General features: G+C 42.7%; 1 protein-coding gene across 2 annotated transcripts in view; it reads left to right on the forward strand.

The window, feature by feature from the left end:
• The first annotated feature begins 5,429 nt into the window (after positions 1-5,429).
• Positions 5,430-16,535, forward strand: part of GSN (gelsolin) — a 44,880-nt gene continuing 33,774 nt past the window's right edge. The window contains exons 1-2 of one of the 2 annotated variants that reach the window (XM_032767516.2): positions 5,492-5,539; positions 7,863-7,914. In XM_032767516.2, the coding sequence (XP_032623407.1) occupies positions 7,882-7,914 (33 nt within the window). In that variant the 5' untranslated portion in view covers positions 5,492-5,539; positions 7,863-7,881. Of the gene's footprint in view, positions 5,540-7,862; positions 7,915-16,535 lie in introns of both variants that reach the window. The other variant, XM_032767517.2, reaches the window with a different exon arrangement.

Raw genomic sequence — 16,535 nt, forward strand, 5'->3', positions numbered from 1 at the left:
AATCATATGTCATGCATTGGCAATACAACTTCTCATGCAGCTTACCCAGAATTGTTATGACATCATTACACAATATATTTACAGAATGATGTGATGATCTAACAATCTTAACTGTATAAATCTATGCTATCACTATATTATTTGACAGGATTTCTGTATGTATAGATCCAATGATTAAAAGTTACTTAACATCAAAACACAACAAAAAACTAATAAAACAAATTCCACATTAAGAGAAAGTTAAACAGTATTTGAAATTAGTAATTTGCAGTAGTAGGAAGATGTGGCAGAAATAAATTCTTTTTAGAAGGGTCTAGGGGAATAGATTGAGAAATATTTATAAAATATCTGCCATCCAGTGCAATCTGGCTCACGTCACAGGAAAAATAAAATAAAATATAGAAATAATATTGTTCTTTATAAGTATTTTTATGAGTCAGAGATAAAAGTAATCATTGATGGAGCAATGTTCTAATCTGGAGCTGGAGTACGGAGAAGCAAGGTTCAGGCATTATTAAAGAGAAAAATTGCTTAATACTTTCCTTACATGATAACTGCATCCATACTAGATACATTCTTCCTGGTATAGAAGACATCAGGTATCCACATAACCCAAACACCATATAAAATACTTGAGTCAGATCAGGATGGAATTTCCAGGAACTAGACCAATTACATGCCATCTCTATCAGTGCTTAATTTGTAATGAAAGAGTTGCCGCAGCTCAAGCAATTATGTGCTGGAATTCAAGCAATTTTTTTAGATTCATAACTGATGCAGCCAGCCCAGAGGTGCCGAGGCTACAAACTGCCAAGCCTAGAGGTGCCAGAGCTCAGCTCTGGCAAGCCTGACACAAATTAAGCACTGCTTTCAATGTAAGCTTACTTTGCCTAGCTTGATTACTTGCCACTTTCTTTGTATTTGTTGGTTGATCTCCCAACCCTAGCATTCTTTTAATGTAATTTTGTACTGAGAATTTAGAACGCATGAAGAGCTAAATGTAAACCCTAGAACAGAGACACTGACTCCATTTTAGCAACTGAGCAACACAGATAAAAAAGAAATGGATGTCTGATTTGTTTCTCATACTTTATGTGTACATTTTCTTTCATTCAGGAGAAGAGATGAGATACAATACAGCTGGAAAGTGTGTGTGTGTGGAGGGTTTTTTTTAAATTTTCCAGGCTAGCAGCCAAAAATCAAAATTGTGTAACTTTTATATTGCAGCTGTTGCATCATATTTATCCATAACTGCTATTTAACTTCTTGGGCTTTTATATGATATATGAACAAGAGAATGTAGAAGCCACATTTTTTTTCTGCCAGTAATCTTCAGATTGAGAAAAGATAGTAGCCATATGAGGGATAGCACCCACTTAAGAATGGGAACCAAGCCCTACGTGAATCAGGAGGGCTGTTAGGCTCAGTCACTTATTTGTAAAAGCTGAGGTGTTGTAGGAAGCCATGCAAAAGTTAGTAAGCTGCAGACTGAGCTAAAGAAGAGTATGTAATAAGATATTAAGCAAATGATAATGCAAACTACAGATAAACAAGTGGCAAAAGAAAACCATATTCCCTGAGTGAGAAGTTATTTAAATTATAATTATTAATCTAGCACCACCAATATCCACACAGCTTTACAGGAAATGCCATATAGCCCCATGATCCATTCATTCCTTGGACTCTCTGGTGATGTTGCCAACAAGGCTGCCAATTGAAGCCCCTGATCCTGCCACTGACTCTGCATGAGCGGACCCCATAACCAGTTCAAAGCCCCACTGACTTCAGATACATGTTTTGGGCTACTACAACACGCAGGACAACAGCTCAAATGTGATAAGATGGAGAGGGAACATTAGGAGATGCCATCAGGAAGGAGATCAAAATAGAAAGGCTTCAGGAAAGAATTAGAGGGGGTTAAAGGAGAGGAAGAAAGGAACTGGCATTCTGCATGTTGGAAATTATTCCAACCATGAAGTGGTAGGCATGAAAAAAGACAGGGAAGATAGACAGTTGTTCAACATCAGAGTATTTCCATGTCTTCCCCACCTCCCCATCCCCCACAAATAAATCCCTAGGCTGATACACTATACCAGTCAGAAAATGAAGAGTTGGTCACTATGCTCCTCAGTTCTTTTGCAAAATCTGTCAGACTATTTAGTTTCAGTTGCTGACCTTGAAAAACAGCTGAGGCTGAATTTAACTGGCTCAGTCTGCTACTTGAAATGATCAAGGTTCTTTGGATTCTGTAGTCAGTCTGTTACTGTCTAACATAGGTGTGCTCAGAGTCACACTCAGATCTCATCTCAAGGGTTTCGTGTCCTAACAGAGTAATGCATCTTAGTGTTCATGTTTATATTTAATTGTTTTTAATTTTTGCTCAAATTTGGCAAAAGAAAGATTAATTGCTGATATTGTTGGATCACCTGTACAAAAAGTTCAATAAAGGTCATGTTATACAGGTGCTTTAGAAATGCCAAGTGATTGTGAGTATTAATTGTTACTGTTAGACACAACCCTGTGGAATGAAATCCTCACTAAATACATAGAACAGATGGAGCATGAAGACCAGTAATGTACATTTCTCCTACTGACATAAAAACAGCCATACTCGGTCAGATCAGTGGTCCATCTCACCCAATATCCTGTCCTCCAACAGTGGCTAGTGCCAGGTGCTTCAGAAGGAATGAACAGGACACTTTACTGAGTGATCCAGACCTGTCAGCCAGTCCAAGCTTCTGGCAGTCAGAGGTTTAGGGACACCCAGAGCATGGGGTTGTGTCCCTGACCATCTTGGCTATTAGCCACTGATGGACCTATCCTCCAAGAATTTATCTTTTTTTAACCCTGTTATACTTTTGGCCTTCACAACATCCCCTGGCAATGAGTTCCACAGGTTGACTGTGCATTATTGTGTGAAGAAGTACTTTCTCTTGTTTTAAACCTGTTGCCTATTAATTTAATTGGGTGACCACTGGTTCTTGTGTTACATGAAAGGGTAGATAAGACTTCCTGATTCACTTTCTCCATGCCATTGCCTTTCGTGATTTTATACATCTCTATCATATATCCCCGAGTCGTCTCTTTTCTAAGCTGAACAGTTCCAGTCTTTTTAATCTCTTCTTATATGGAAGCTGTTCTGTACCCCTAATTTTTGCTGCCCTTTTCTATACTTTTTCCAATTCTAAAATATCTTTTTTGAGATGGGGTGACCACATTTGCATGCAGTATTGAAGGTGTGGGCGTACCATGGATTTATACAGTGGCAAATATGATATTTTCTGTCTTCTTATCTATCCCTTTCCTAATGGTTCCTACCATTCTGTTTGCTTTTTTGACTGTCATTGCACACTGAACAGATGTTTTCAGAGAATTATCCACAATGATCTCAAGATCTCTTTCTTTTTACACATAGTTGGAATTATGTTTTCCAATGTGCATTACTTTGCATTTTTCAACACTGAATTTCATTTCCCATTTTGTTCCACAGTCACCCAGTTTTGTGAGATCCCCTTGTAACTCTTTGCGGTCTGTGTTGGACCTAACTATCTTGAGTAATTTTGCAGCAAACTTTGCCATCTCACTGTTTACCCCTTTTTGCAGCTCATTTATTAATATGTTGAACAACACTGGTTCCAGCAGAACTCCTTGGGGGTCACCACTAATTACCTTTCTCCACTGTGAAAATTGACCATTTATGCCTACTCTTTGATTCCTATCTTTTAAACAGGTACTGATATATGAGAGTTCCTCCCCTCTTATCCCATGACAGCTTAGATTGCTTAACAGCTTTAGGTGAGAGTCCTTGCCAAAAGTTTTCTGAAAATCCAGGTACACTATATCTACTGGATCACCCTTGCCTGCATTTGTTGACCCCCTCAAAGACTTCTAATAGATTGGTAAGGCATGATTTCCCTTTACAAAAGCCATGTTGATGCTTCCCCAATTCATCACATCCATCTATGTGTCTGATAATTCTGTTCTTTACTGTAGCTTCAACCAATTTGCCGGGTACTGAAGTTAAGCTTACTGGCCTGTAATTGCCAGATTGCCTCTAGAGCCTTTTAAAAAAAAATTGGTGTTACATTAGCTATCCTCCAGTCATCTGGTACAGAGGTTGATTTCCAGTGATAGGTTACACACCATAGTTTAGTAGTTCTGCAATTTCATATTTGAGTTCTTTCAGAGTTCTCTTGAGTGATTACCATCTGGGCCTGGAGATGTATTACTGCTTAATTTATCAATTTGTTCCAAAGCCTCCTCTCTTGACACCACAGTCAGGGACATTCCTCAGATTTGTCACCTAAAAGGAATGGCTCAGGTATGAGAATCTCCCTCACATCCTTGGCAGTGAAGACCGATGCAAAGAATTCATTTAGCTTCTCCACAATGGCCTTGTCTTCTTTGAGCGCTCTTTTAGCACCTCTGTCATCCAGTGGCCCCACTGATTGTTTGGCAGGCTTCCTGCTTCTGATGGACTTAAAAAAAAATTGCAGTTAGTTTCTGTGTCTTTTCCTAGGAGCTCTTCAAATTCTTTTTTAACCTGCCTAACTAGACTTTTACACTTGACTTGCCAGAGTTTTTGTTCCTTTCTATTTTCCTCAGCAGGATTTGACTTCCAGTTTTTAAAAGACATCTTTTTTTCCCTCTAACTGCCTTTTTAACCCATGCTCATGTGCTTCATCCTTGACCTGGATGGTCCATCAATCCCCATGGTCCATTCAGTTCTTGGCCACTGCTGATGATTCTAATAAGGCAGCCAATTACTTCCAAGTGTAGCGATGGTTTTAGTGGAGTCTGGGACCTGTAAAAAAAGTTTGTCAGTTGTTTCTAATTTGTATATAGTTCTCCAAAATTACAGCTCCTGACAGGACCATGATGAAAGAGCATGTGCCAGGCAGGCAGCTGGGCTGTTGGGCATATGAGGACTCCAGAGACAACTTCAGCAGGTCACACAACCCAGTTCTCCCTCCTGTAGCGGAATCAGCCAAGGCCCCATCAATGTTAAGGCTGGCCCTGGATCCAAAAGCCCTTAGGAACCTAGATTAAGCTCATTAATTTATCTACTTACACCACTAGCACTACTTGCTAATGCAAATCATCCTCAGCAGATGAGATTACACTGAAATGAAATGGGCTCGAATAGTTCACATCCAATTAGCGCGGTTGTTGTGTCCATTTGTTTCTAGGACCACAGGAAAGGGCTGCTGCACAAGGAGGTGGATACACCCTCTCTCTCCTTATGCACCTAACCTCACCGGCTTCCTCCTGTTGCTTCTGCCTCCGTCCTGGCTGCTACACAGACACAGCGCAGCCCGGCTGCTGGCCCAGCCCCACGCCAGGATCCTCCTCCTGCGAGACGCGGCTGCTCACTGGAGAACCGAGCCGCGAATCAGTCGGTGCCCACGTGCAAGGCCCTGCCCAGTCCCGCCCTAGTCCTGCCTGCCCATTGCCAGCCCTTCTGCGCCAGCTTCCTTCAGCCAGCCGGGCGGTGCAGTAACTCGTCAAGTCGCCTCCTGCCTTTAAGCAACAGCTGCAGGTAGGTCCGAGACGAGAGCCCCACTGCGGGGATCGGGGGGTGCTTCGGGCAAGGTGGAGGCGGGTGCCTGCGCTTGCTCCGGGCTCGTCTCCATCGGCCGCTCCCTGCTGGAGACAGCCCCGGGCGCAGCAGCTGCCCTGTTCCAGCAGGGCAGAGCGCGGACGTGTCGGTCCCTCCTCCCCAGCTGCTGGGGGCGGAGGAAAGAGTCTTCGCAGTCCCGTCTGGGAGGTTGGGGGGACAAGGACCCAATCCCGCCTCCGGTGGGGACAATGGGAAGCTCCGCCTGGACGCCAGCGACTCAGGATGGAGCCCTCCAGCTTCCACAGAAGGGCAGGAGCTGGGATGCAGCCGAGCCCCGGGGAGCCCGTGTGGCCCCGGCACATGAGAGCCCTGGAGTCCGGAGCTGGGGTTCCGTCCCTGGGTAGCAGGGAGCCGCCGTGCGCCCTGGGTTACGCGCCTGAGCGCAGCCAGTAGGGACCCACCCAGTCCAATCCTGATGCGCTGCTGGAGAGTGCGGGGGGCGATCGCTGCTGTCCTTCACCCTTGGCTGCTTTGATGTATCTAATAAAAACCCGCCACGTAAGATATTCCACGGGTGTCCGTCCAGCACCGGATAGTACCAGATCCTGGCGAGGAGCTGGGTGCCCTCCACTCTCCCTGACTCCCCTGGGAGGGAAAGGTGCGCAGCAGCCTGCAGGACCGAGCCCAGATTCTATTCGGAGGCATCGTGAAATCTTACTCATTAACCAAGAAAGGAGGTATATGTTGTTATTTAAATAAACTCTCCTTCCTGAGGCGCTGGCACTATTTCAAAATCTGTAATAAAGTAAGCTCATATGCAAAAAGTTCAAAACTGCCCCAAGTTACTAATGGTACTTTCTGGATAGCTAACTTTTCTTTTTGGTACACCAGTTTTCACTTAATGGTGAAACTTAGGTGGTGTATCTACACTTAAACAGAGCCACTCATTGGAATTGAAAGAATATTTACATATAATTTTAAATAGCCAGTGAGCAAACCTTTCATGAGTAAAGGGACACTTAAAATGTAATCAGTTGTACAACTGTTAACAGATAACATTTTGTTTTCAGTCTTAGCAGCAGAATGGACCCGGCTGCTTTTTCGATGCATATTTGGGGGGTTCTTTTTGGTAATTATGTAGTAGCTTAAGGGTAATAGCTGCTGCTGTGAATTTTATATGGTTGTAAATTCTAGCAGACAAGATGGAAGGTCACTGTGAGTCATTGCTTGCATATGCACACACCCACATCAATGGGCATTACTGAAGTGGTTTTGGATGGCAAACCATAGTGGAAATGGAAATAAAAGCCTGCAGCAGTTTTTCTGTGTGCCTTAAAAACAAACAAGCAAATAGAATGTTCTCCTTTTGAGAAAATATAGTAATATCGCACAGCTGATTGAGTAGCTATGGTATCATTTCACTTATTTATTGATATTAATGGCTGACCAGTGAGATTATTTCAGAGGCACAATAAGGTATTTCCTATTACTACAGTGAGTATAAGTACCTAGACAGATAGACTGAGGAGAGCTCGAAGAAATTATTAACTGTAGAAATGCGAGCTGATTCAAAATAGAAATTACTTTTTTGTAGCCTGCTGAAAATGTACACGGCCCTGTACAGTACATGAAGTAGACAAGCTCCCTGTCCATAGAATCTTGCAATCAAAGAGCAAAGAGAATATATTTGCTTAGGTAAAACATCCCCTGGCGTGAACAGAAAATGAATGTTAAAAACCCCTGTGTTTTGTGTGGTATGTGAGATTAATGACAGGGCACCTGCTATGTGATTTGGCATTACATAGTCCAGCAACACATCATCATATATTTTGCGATGTAGCTACATGATAGTTTCTGTATTTCAAGGAATTTAACTTTGTTTTTTTAAATTCTCATAAAATCACTGATGTTACAATTTTTTTCAAAATACTGAAGATGTATGTTCTTGTTGCCCAGAGGCAAAAATAGCCTGGTGTAATCTGGTACAGAAATCCTGGAGAAGCTTCTACTCCATAACATCCCACTGCTGTTATCGGATATCTTAATAAGAAACCTGTGAAGATTGTATTGGTGGATTTGCAGAGGAGATCAGCGGGTAAAGGGTCATCTTCCTCTGCTTTACAGCTGATTTAGGATAGATGCCAAACACTGGTAAAAATAGCACAAGTCTGTTCACATTGGTGCGGGGAATACTGGGGGCTTTGTGTTTGTTTTATGCCTGGAGTAAGTATGTTTTGAAAACACTATTTGAATAGAAATTTCAAAGATGTATACACTTAAATGTATTTAAAATGTTTCCTAGGAAGAGAGTTAAAAAAGTTATGGGGATGACTTGTTTCAAGGAGGCCTCATTAGTAAGTAGATCCTCTTTGAATAAACTGCTTTGAATGTTAACTTGCTTTTGGATGTAAAAATCCAACTTTGCTAACAAGGATCCTACCATCATTCTTTTTCCTGAGTCTGTTATTTCTCTAACTGATAATTGCAGTTCTTTCCACCCTCCATAGCCAGCTTCATGCATGATGCAAGTTTATTGGCAAAAAAACTTCCCTTTGCTGGGGCGTGGCATGGCTCAGCACAGGGTATTCCTACTTTAGGATAAAAAGGGGAGCTTTTATAGCATCTTTCCTCCTCTAGGTTTCTCAAACTACTCTACAAAGTACACCTCTACCCCGATATAACGCAACCCAATATAACACAAATTTGGATTTAATGTGGTAAAGCAGTGCTCCGGGGGGGCGGGGCTGCGCACTCCGGCAGATCAAAGCAAGTTCGATATAATGCAGTTTCACCTATAACGTGGTAAGATTTTTTGGCTCTCGAGGACAGCGTTATATCGGGGTAGAGGTGTAATGAGTTAAATACTGTTTACAATGACTGCTGAGGCAAGTGAAGCCACATTTTTGTGACCTGGAATAGTTCTCACACAACCTTAGACTTTGCAGCCAGGTTTATTAATTTTTATCTATGGGAAAGTTTACACTATAGTCCCTTTGATAATGAGCAGAAGAGATCTCAATTTAACATGCCCTTAGCTTCTAGCATTTCAGCAGGCATCTTGCAGAGCACTGCAACGTATGTAGTGGCTACAGTCTTAAATTTTAGAATGGACTCCACACTGTGACCTCTGTACCTGGTGGTGAGAATGCTGGCCACTGTGTCAGAGTGACCCTATAGTGAGTGTGAGCCATTTAAAATACTTAGTTTATCTCAACCATCTATTGGCTTGATCATCCTGTTACTAAAGTCAGTGGGAGCATTACCATGGATTTCAGTGGTACTCAGCCTGAAGACAGTCTGGTTTATCTGGAAGCACCTGTAGTCCCAGGAGAGTGGGGATGTAGTTATACCTCATTGAACAGCAATGATCAATCAGTGAGTTTGAAGGTGAATATTTTCATATGCATCTAAAAGTTACTGGGGAGATTTTCAGAGACACAGCTGGCGTTGAATTTCAGTGGGAGCTAGGTCCCTATGTGCCACTTGTGTTGTTGAAAAACTCCCCCATAATAAAGTTTAACTTGTAAAACAAACATGGCACAATGAGTGGCTATTTCCCACAGCCTGATGACAATCAATGTGTTGGGAGGGAAGAGGGAGAAACTGAATCAGAAATCAAGACTTGCCTATTTCTAAATGACTAAAGAGTAGCAAGGCAGAAATGACAGAGAGTTCTGTTTGTTTCAGCTTTAATCTTAACGTAACCTAAATTCAACCCTTGATCATCATGATGTTTTAGCCTGGGACTTTCATTACCAAAGCACAGACCTCTACCAGTTGAGCTGAAGGAGGGGCAGCATTAGCCAACTGCAGTAGTGGGAAGTTGTCCTCTATGGACTAATTCCTAGAAGGGGGGGGCAGCATCTAGTTTCAGTCATGGTACAGGCTAGTTTAATAATATAGAGATGTTGCTCTCAGTTCCAGCTATAATACAGGTTGTCTAGCACTTTCCATTATAAAACCTTGTTTTATAAATATTTTGTGTAATATATAAGCAAATCTCACAACTCACAAATGATTAGTGTGTCTGCCAACATCACAAAGTTGGATGTGACTGCTGCAAAAAGAGAAAAGCTAACAAGATGATAATATAGAAAGCAGTACTAATATTTTAAAGAACCACCTCGACTAACTGCTTTATATGGATTTGAATACAACTTTTTTTTCCCTCTGGTGCAGGAAAGTGATCTGATCTAGGGACTTTTGGTGGGAACCATGCCATTCCTAAAATAGCTGCCATGTATTTGGTGGTTACATTTGTTTTTTCCATTCTCTTCACAAGTATGATCTTTCTGGTTTATAATCCGAGTTTGAACATCAATGCAGCTAATCAATAGCTGTCAGATGGAGGAGCATGCTGGGTAGGGATGTGCCACAACACACCAGTGTATCCCCACTTTTACTTCTGCCTCAAGAAACAGCTGTTTTTGAAAGGGGGCAAGAGTTAACCAAATTGCATTTAAGCCAGTGGAACTTTGAGTCCTTCATTCAAGTCAAATGCAAATCACCGTTAAGCTTAACTATCAAGTAACTTTTGTAAGACACTGAGTAACACTGGACAGCAAAAAGCAGATGTTCTAAGTTAGTTTTTGTTCATTCATACAGCATTTAGGAATATAGGAATTGCCATGTGAACTGTCTAGTCCAGTATCCTCTCTCTCAGCTTGGCCAGTATCAGATGCTCCACAGGAAGAGTGAAGAAACACAGAGTGTGGATGTTCTCATTTTCTATATACATTTCTAATCCTATTTTGAATCCTGCCGAACTCCTGATTCAGTGATGTCTAGTGCCACTGAGTTCCACAAGCATCAGCTGGAGTACTGTCTCCAGTTTTGGGCACCACACTTTGAGAAAGATGTGAACAAATTGGGGAGATTTCATAGAAGAGCAACAAAATGATATGACATTTGGCAAACATGACCTATGAGGACAGGCTGAAAGAACTGGGCATGTTTAGTCTAAAGAAGAGAGGAAGGGGGGGGGGGGACGTAATCTTCAAATAGGTAAAAAGCTGTTATAAAGAGGACTTTCTAATTATAAAGATAGTTAAACACTGGAACAGGTTACCTAAGGAGTTTGTGGAACCCCCATCACTGGAGGTTTTTTAAGACAAGACTAGACAAACACCTGTCAGAGATGGTCTAGGTTTACTTAATCCTGCTTCAGCATGGTGGGGCTGGACTAGATGACCTTTTGAGGTCTCTTCTATCCCTGCATTTCAATGATTATGTTCTACATAATCTCTATTTGTAAATTTGCTGCTTTTCAATGTCATTGGCTGTCCCCTTTTTCCTGTGTTATGAGAAAGGATAAGTGGAAGTACCTGATTATCTTTCCTGTGCAATTAATTATTTTGTATATTTCTGTCATGTCTCCTTTTATTCTTCTCCTCCACATAAAATTAAAGTCCCAGTCTTTTCAAGCTCATCATGCGTTTATCACTCCAAACAAAAGTACGAACAAACAATGTTAGGAGGCTGAGGGATAGAGAAAGAGCTTAAAATGGTTATCAGCTTCTCCATAAAGAGATGTATTTGCATTTGGGTCCTGTGTTAATTGAAAGGATTCCAGAGACTAGATTTAAAAAAAGAAAACTCCTTGAATGGGGATGGCACACAGCACACAGCCCATGTGTTGTTTTAGGATGTCAAGGATTTTCACAAATATGACATGGTTTTGATGCAGAAGGGTCCACAGGACAGTGATCATGTTAAAAGTTAAACACTTAATGCTCAGGACAAGATGTAGCTACTTGGACAAGTGCAGCATATAGTTCAAATACATAGTATTAGCAGCCTTGCTATTTCAAAACAGATCCTGCAACCTGTGTCATGCCCTCTACCCTGACCAAGACCTCAGAGAGGGGGATTTATATTTGTTAGATCCCAATTCTGCTTCCTCCAAGACCCATTTCAGAGCAGCATCCCCTTGGAACTTATTGGACATGTCCACTAGGAATGCTGCCACCTTAAAATGCAGCCTAGGTAACTTATTTTCCCTCTCACATGGTCCACAATGGAGGAGTCAGGCTACTGCTCAGCAATCAGGCAGCACAGACTGTGGAGTTTATCTGAGCAAAAAATATCTGTCTTCCCAAAATAGTTCTCTGAGCAGAAAATAGCTTTTAATGTAGCACTCTGAAAAAGAAAATGGAGGGTAAGACAGAAAGGAGGAGATCTGAAATGCAGCGTGTTACCCATTGTACCCACTCTGCTTCCCAGGGCCGTCCTTACCCATATGCAAAGCACGCAGCTGCGTAGGGCTCCAGGGAATTTAAGGCATCACATTTTCTGGTGCCCTGTGCAGCTGCATGCTGCTCCAGCCCCTGCTCTGCCGCTTCCCACCCCTGCTCTGCCCCAGCCCTGCCCCTACTCCCCTGAGGGCTGCTGCAGGGGATGGGCCTGCACTCACTGCGTGGTAAATGGAGCGACCCGGCCTCAGCCTGCTGTGCCCCCCTGGCTCCCAGCCACACTGCTTGTGAGTATTGGGGGGTGGTTCCTCCCTGCCCCCCAAGCCTGGAGCCAGGGGAGTAGAGCGGAGCAGGTTGGGACCGGGGGACAGTTTTTCCCCTTCCCCTCAGCCCTCTCCCCTTGGAGGCCTGGGGCAGCCCCCCACAGAGGCCTGGGGCTCCCCACAGCCCTCTCACTGGGGGCTGCGTAGGGTACCAAAATAGCTAGGGACAGCCCTGCTGCTTCCTACACTGATTTGCTGCTCACCTCTCCATTCAAGGCACAGTCCTAGAAAAGGTGGAGGAGGAATGTTTTTTTGCAGGAAAACGAAAAGCAAAAGCAAAAGAAGTCAGTGGGACAAGCCACTGCACAGAGTCCATGCGAGCAGGACTTGGATTCCAGAGAACGTCCTCCTGCTTCACCCCTGCTTCCTGAAAGGTCATGTTGGCAAGCATATGTTATTTACACCACATCGTGCAATCTCAGATTTCCTGACTGGAAGAGTACGTTAGTCAGGCTTTTTGTTAGCACGCTGCTCGATCACTTTGTCTACTATCACTGCACCACTATGTTTGTGTGCACTCTTCCATTTGTACCTGTTCAGCTGGTAGCTGTTCCAGCATACATTATTTATTTAATTTTTGTATTGCACCAGAGGCTACAGTCAGGACCATTGTGTAAAGTGCTGTACAAACACACATGAAGATGTGAACCCCGCCCAAAAGAGTTTACCATCTTGTACCTCTTCTGCCAGTACAAATCTGTACCTGTTCTGTTTGCAGAGTACTGTTTATTTACTGGTACCTGTTTTATTGAGATAAGAACCCACCCTGAAAAATAATTAACTGGTTTCCCAGTGCCCTCTAGCAGCATTGTCAGGCACTCAAAATCCTAGAGCACCTGTCTCAAGGGTACCTAGGCTATGAACATTTTTAAGCACCTGTCTCTAGAATTTAACTGCCTGTTCTTTGACCTGATTCATTCAGATGTTGAAGGTGTGCCTAGTAATGGTATTAAGTAATAGCAGCCACCTTGGGCGTTATGGGTATTCTGCATCCAGCTAGGGAAGGCAACAGATTGGCTAGTATCTGTACAAACATTAAAGTCCTAGGGACATGCCTTACCTAGGTAAATAACTTACGAACCTAGCACAATGCTAGGCTGAGGGGAAAGGAAGCTCTAGCATTTGGCTGTCTTCCACAGGGACTAATCTGCCTAATTGCTGTTCTGCCAGCATCTCTTAGGGGGATTCATTGTAGCATATGTCACAAGGTTATGCTGGAAGGGCTTTGTGAAGCAATATGGGAACTCAAAACATCCCATCAGTCCATAGCTAGTCAATATCACACCATGAATGTGAATGGTAGCTTGCTGTGGTATTGTATATAATTCTGGCTAGACACAGTTCTCTCCATTTGGAACTGCACTGAGATGCATCCAGTTAAATGTGTGTGAAGGATATTCAGAGTAGGAGTCAGTGATCCTGAGAGGACTCAGAGAAGTGATGGGGGGAGAAAAGAACTTGCTTCTGTGGATTCTCAAGAAAACTGGTTCCTTCCTACCTAGCTGGAAAGATAGCCACCCCTCCTGCCCCAGTCTATAGGACAATCTGGATTTTTGATCACCCTCCTCCCCCAGGAGGAGCCTGGAGAATCCCAATTGATCTCAGCCATGGAGGTTTCTATTCTGTGCACAGCCATCACTGGAGAGAGACTTGCTTGTCTATATTAGGAGCTAGTCGGTGAGTCAGTGGGAAATCATCCAACAATGTTTAAATATATGGGCTTAGTAAATGTTTTCACACAAAAAATGATAGCTACAATTCAAAACAAAATATATAAAATGCAGAAGGAAGTGAATCATGCAAAAGAAGCAAGATCTTTCAGATTGGACAGAGCCCCAAATACTACCTGAAATCAAAATCGTTAGGGCTTTCTTCTCTCTCGCTTTCTGATCCGAGTAACACTTTGGTTCCCCAACACGAAAAGTCTGAATCATGTTAATAAAAACCAACCAACCCTCCAGAGCTATCTGTGTAATCACCATGAAGAGAACTTTACACACCTTAATATGAAGAGGAACTAGGTCAGGGGAGGCAACCTATGGCACGGGTGCTGAAGGTGGCACTCACACTGCCTGTGTCCTGGCCACCGGCCTGGGGGGCTCTGCATTTTAAATTTAATTTTACATGAAGCTTCTTAAACTTTTTAAAAACCTTATTAACTTTACATACAACAATAGTTTAGTTATATATTATAGACTTAGAGAGAGAGACTGTCTAAAAATGTTAAAAATGTATTATTGGCACACGGAACCTTAAATTAGAGTGAATAAATGAAGACTCGGCACAGCACTTCTGAAAGGTTGCTGACCCCTGAATGGGGTGGTATACTGTCTATGTATTAATGATATTGCCTTCTAGTGACTGGCTGGCAGAGATGATCAGCTAGCTGGTAAGCACTACCTTAGCTCAGGTTCTGATGGACTTCTTTTTGCAACTAAACAAGGGTTCCAGTCCTGGCTGCTCAAATATGTATGATGAATGCAGTAGTTGTGTCTAGGTTTGTTATATCAGGGGAGAGAATTGATAGAATATACTCATATAGTCCTTTGTATTTTCAGAGCAGCATGAAACATCAACTTTATAAATCACCGCAACAGTTCAATGATGTTTGACTGTCCAAACTGAATGAAATGCAAGAAGTAAACAAATAGCATAAAGGCTGAAAAATAAATTAGAATGTTTCTTTATCTTTTAATAATGTCGGCTGCTGCTAACAAAAGTTCAAATGTGAACATGATTATTTAAAAGGTTATAGTCTAACAAAGCCAAGATTTTGGTGCAAGTAATATGACGGAGATAAACAATAGACTTGTCATATATGTCAGAATGTTTTGTTAGTAAAACACACCCAGTTACTGTCACAGGAACTCAAGAGTCCGCAGAGCATTTAGTTTTTGTATCTCATTGTAGGATGATGATTTTGCCCTGTTAGCCAGCTATAATCTGGGGATATTAAGTGGAAAGATAAAATTGGTTTACATGCAGTGGATTGGAATCCACTAATCCTCTTTCTGAAAGACCAGGCTATTTAATACCATGTCTACACTGCAGAAATAATCAGGTCTAAAAATGTTACCCAGCTGTATTGCAAGAGTGTTATTACTAGTGTGGAGAGAAAAAACTCCAAACGTGTTCAGGAGCACAATTTTCATCAACTTAATGTCAGCAAATTAGTATCATTTTTTCAGAGGCTAAAACATGTTTTTCCTTTCCACTCAGGGTGAGAAAACTGTGCTATACCATGTTTGGAACACAACCCTGGATCTCATTTGTGATTGAGCTGATTTTGTAGGTTAGAAGGGTTTGGAAAAGAGCAGAGTGACCTTCGAGTTTTCATTTGTAGAAGAGTCTTCAGCTCTTTCTAAATGCACATCCGACCTCTTTTAAAGTTCTGAGCGTGATTGTTCAGCAAGGTCCCCGGCTGTGAACGGGGGTAGAACTCAGAATGTGGGCTGAATGGTCACCTCTGATGCTCCTGCCATTCACCATTGTCCCAGCCATTGCAGTGAGTGGAAAAAGTGCTGACAGATGAGCACTGTTAGCACTGAGGAGCCAGCATAACCACATTCCCTTGATGGAGAGGCGGTAATTTAGCTTCTTCCCCACAAAGGCCTAAAAATGTTTACTTTTAACTTTGTTTCAGAAGTGATGAGCCACCTGTTATAAGGATTAACAAAAGCTAACCTGCAGCGTCTGGTTTACAACAAAAGTTTGTGTGAGGCACTGAACAAAAACAGTAAGAAAATCCCTGCTCCAAATTGCTTACCATCGAAACAGAGGAAAAAAAGAGGCACAAAGAACTAAATTGACTCACCTCAGGTCAGTGGCAAGCCAGGCATAAAACCCAGAGTATCTGAGGCACAGCCCATATTCTGTTCAGTGGACTACACTGCCTCTCTAGTTACACTGATTACACTCGTCCAGAATAACTCCATGTGGAGACAAACCCTGAAAAGCAACTGATTAAATCCTAGCCCACTTTTCAAATGCTGCTTTTGAGGAAGGAAGATACTGCAGCAAAAGCAGGGATGATGAACTAAAAGGATCACATGGGGCTTGGCTACACTCGAAACTCCAAAGCGCTGCCGCGGGAGCGCTCCCGCGGCAGCGCTTTGAAGTGCAAGTGTGGTCGCGGCGCCACCCAGCACTGCACGTTCTCCACCTCCCCGTGGGGATTAGCTTGCAGCGCTGGGAGCCGCGCTTCCAGCGCTGGGGCACTGTTTACACTGGCACTTTGCAGTGCTGTAACTTGCTGCGCTCAGGGGTATGTTTTTTCACACCCTTGAGCGAGAAAGTTGCAGCGCTGTAAAGTGCCAGTGTAGCCAAGGCCTTGTGCTTGTGTGCCCGGGGGATAAGGACTTGAGAAATGTTTGATTGGTAGGCAGTCTGTCCGTTTAGCTTATCTTTAGAGCAGTGGTTCTCAACCTGATTACTGTTGTGGGCTGCATATACACCTCTCTA

This window comes from Chelonoidis abingdonii, chromosome 24 (genome assembly GCF_003597395.2).
Source record: "Chelonoidis abingdonii isolate Lonesome George chromosome 24, CheloAbing_2.0, whole genome shotgun sequence".
In the NCBI taxonomy this organism is placed as follows: Eukaryota; Metazoa; Chordata; order Testudines; family Testudinidae; genus Chelonoidis; species Chelonoidis abingdonii.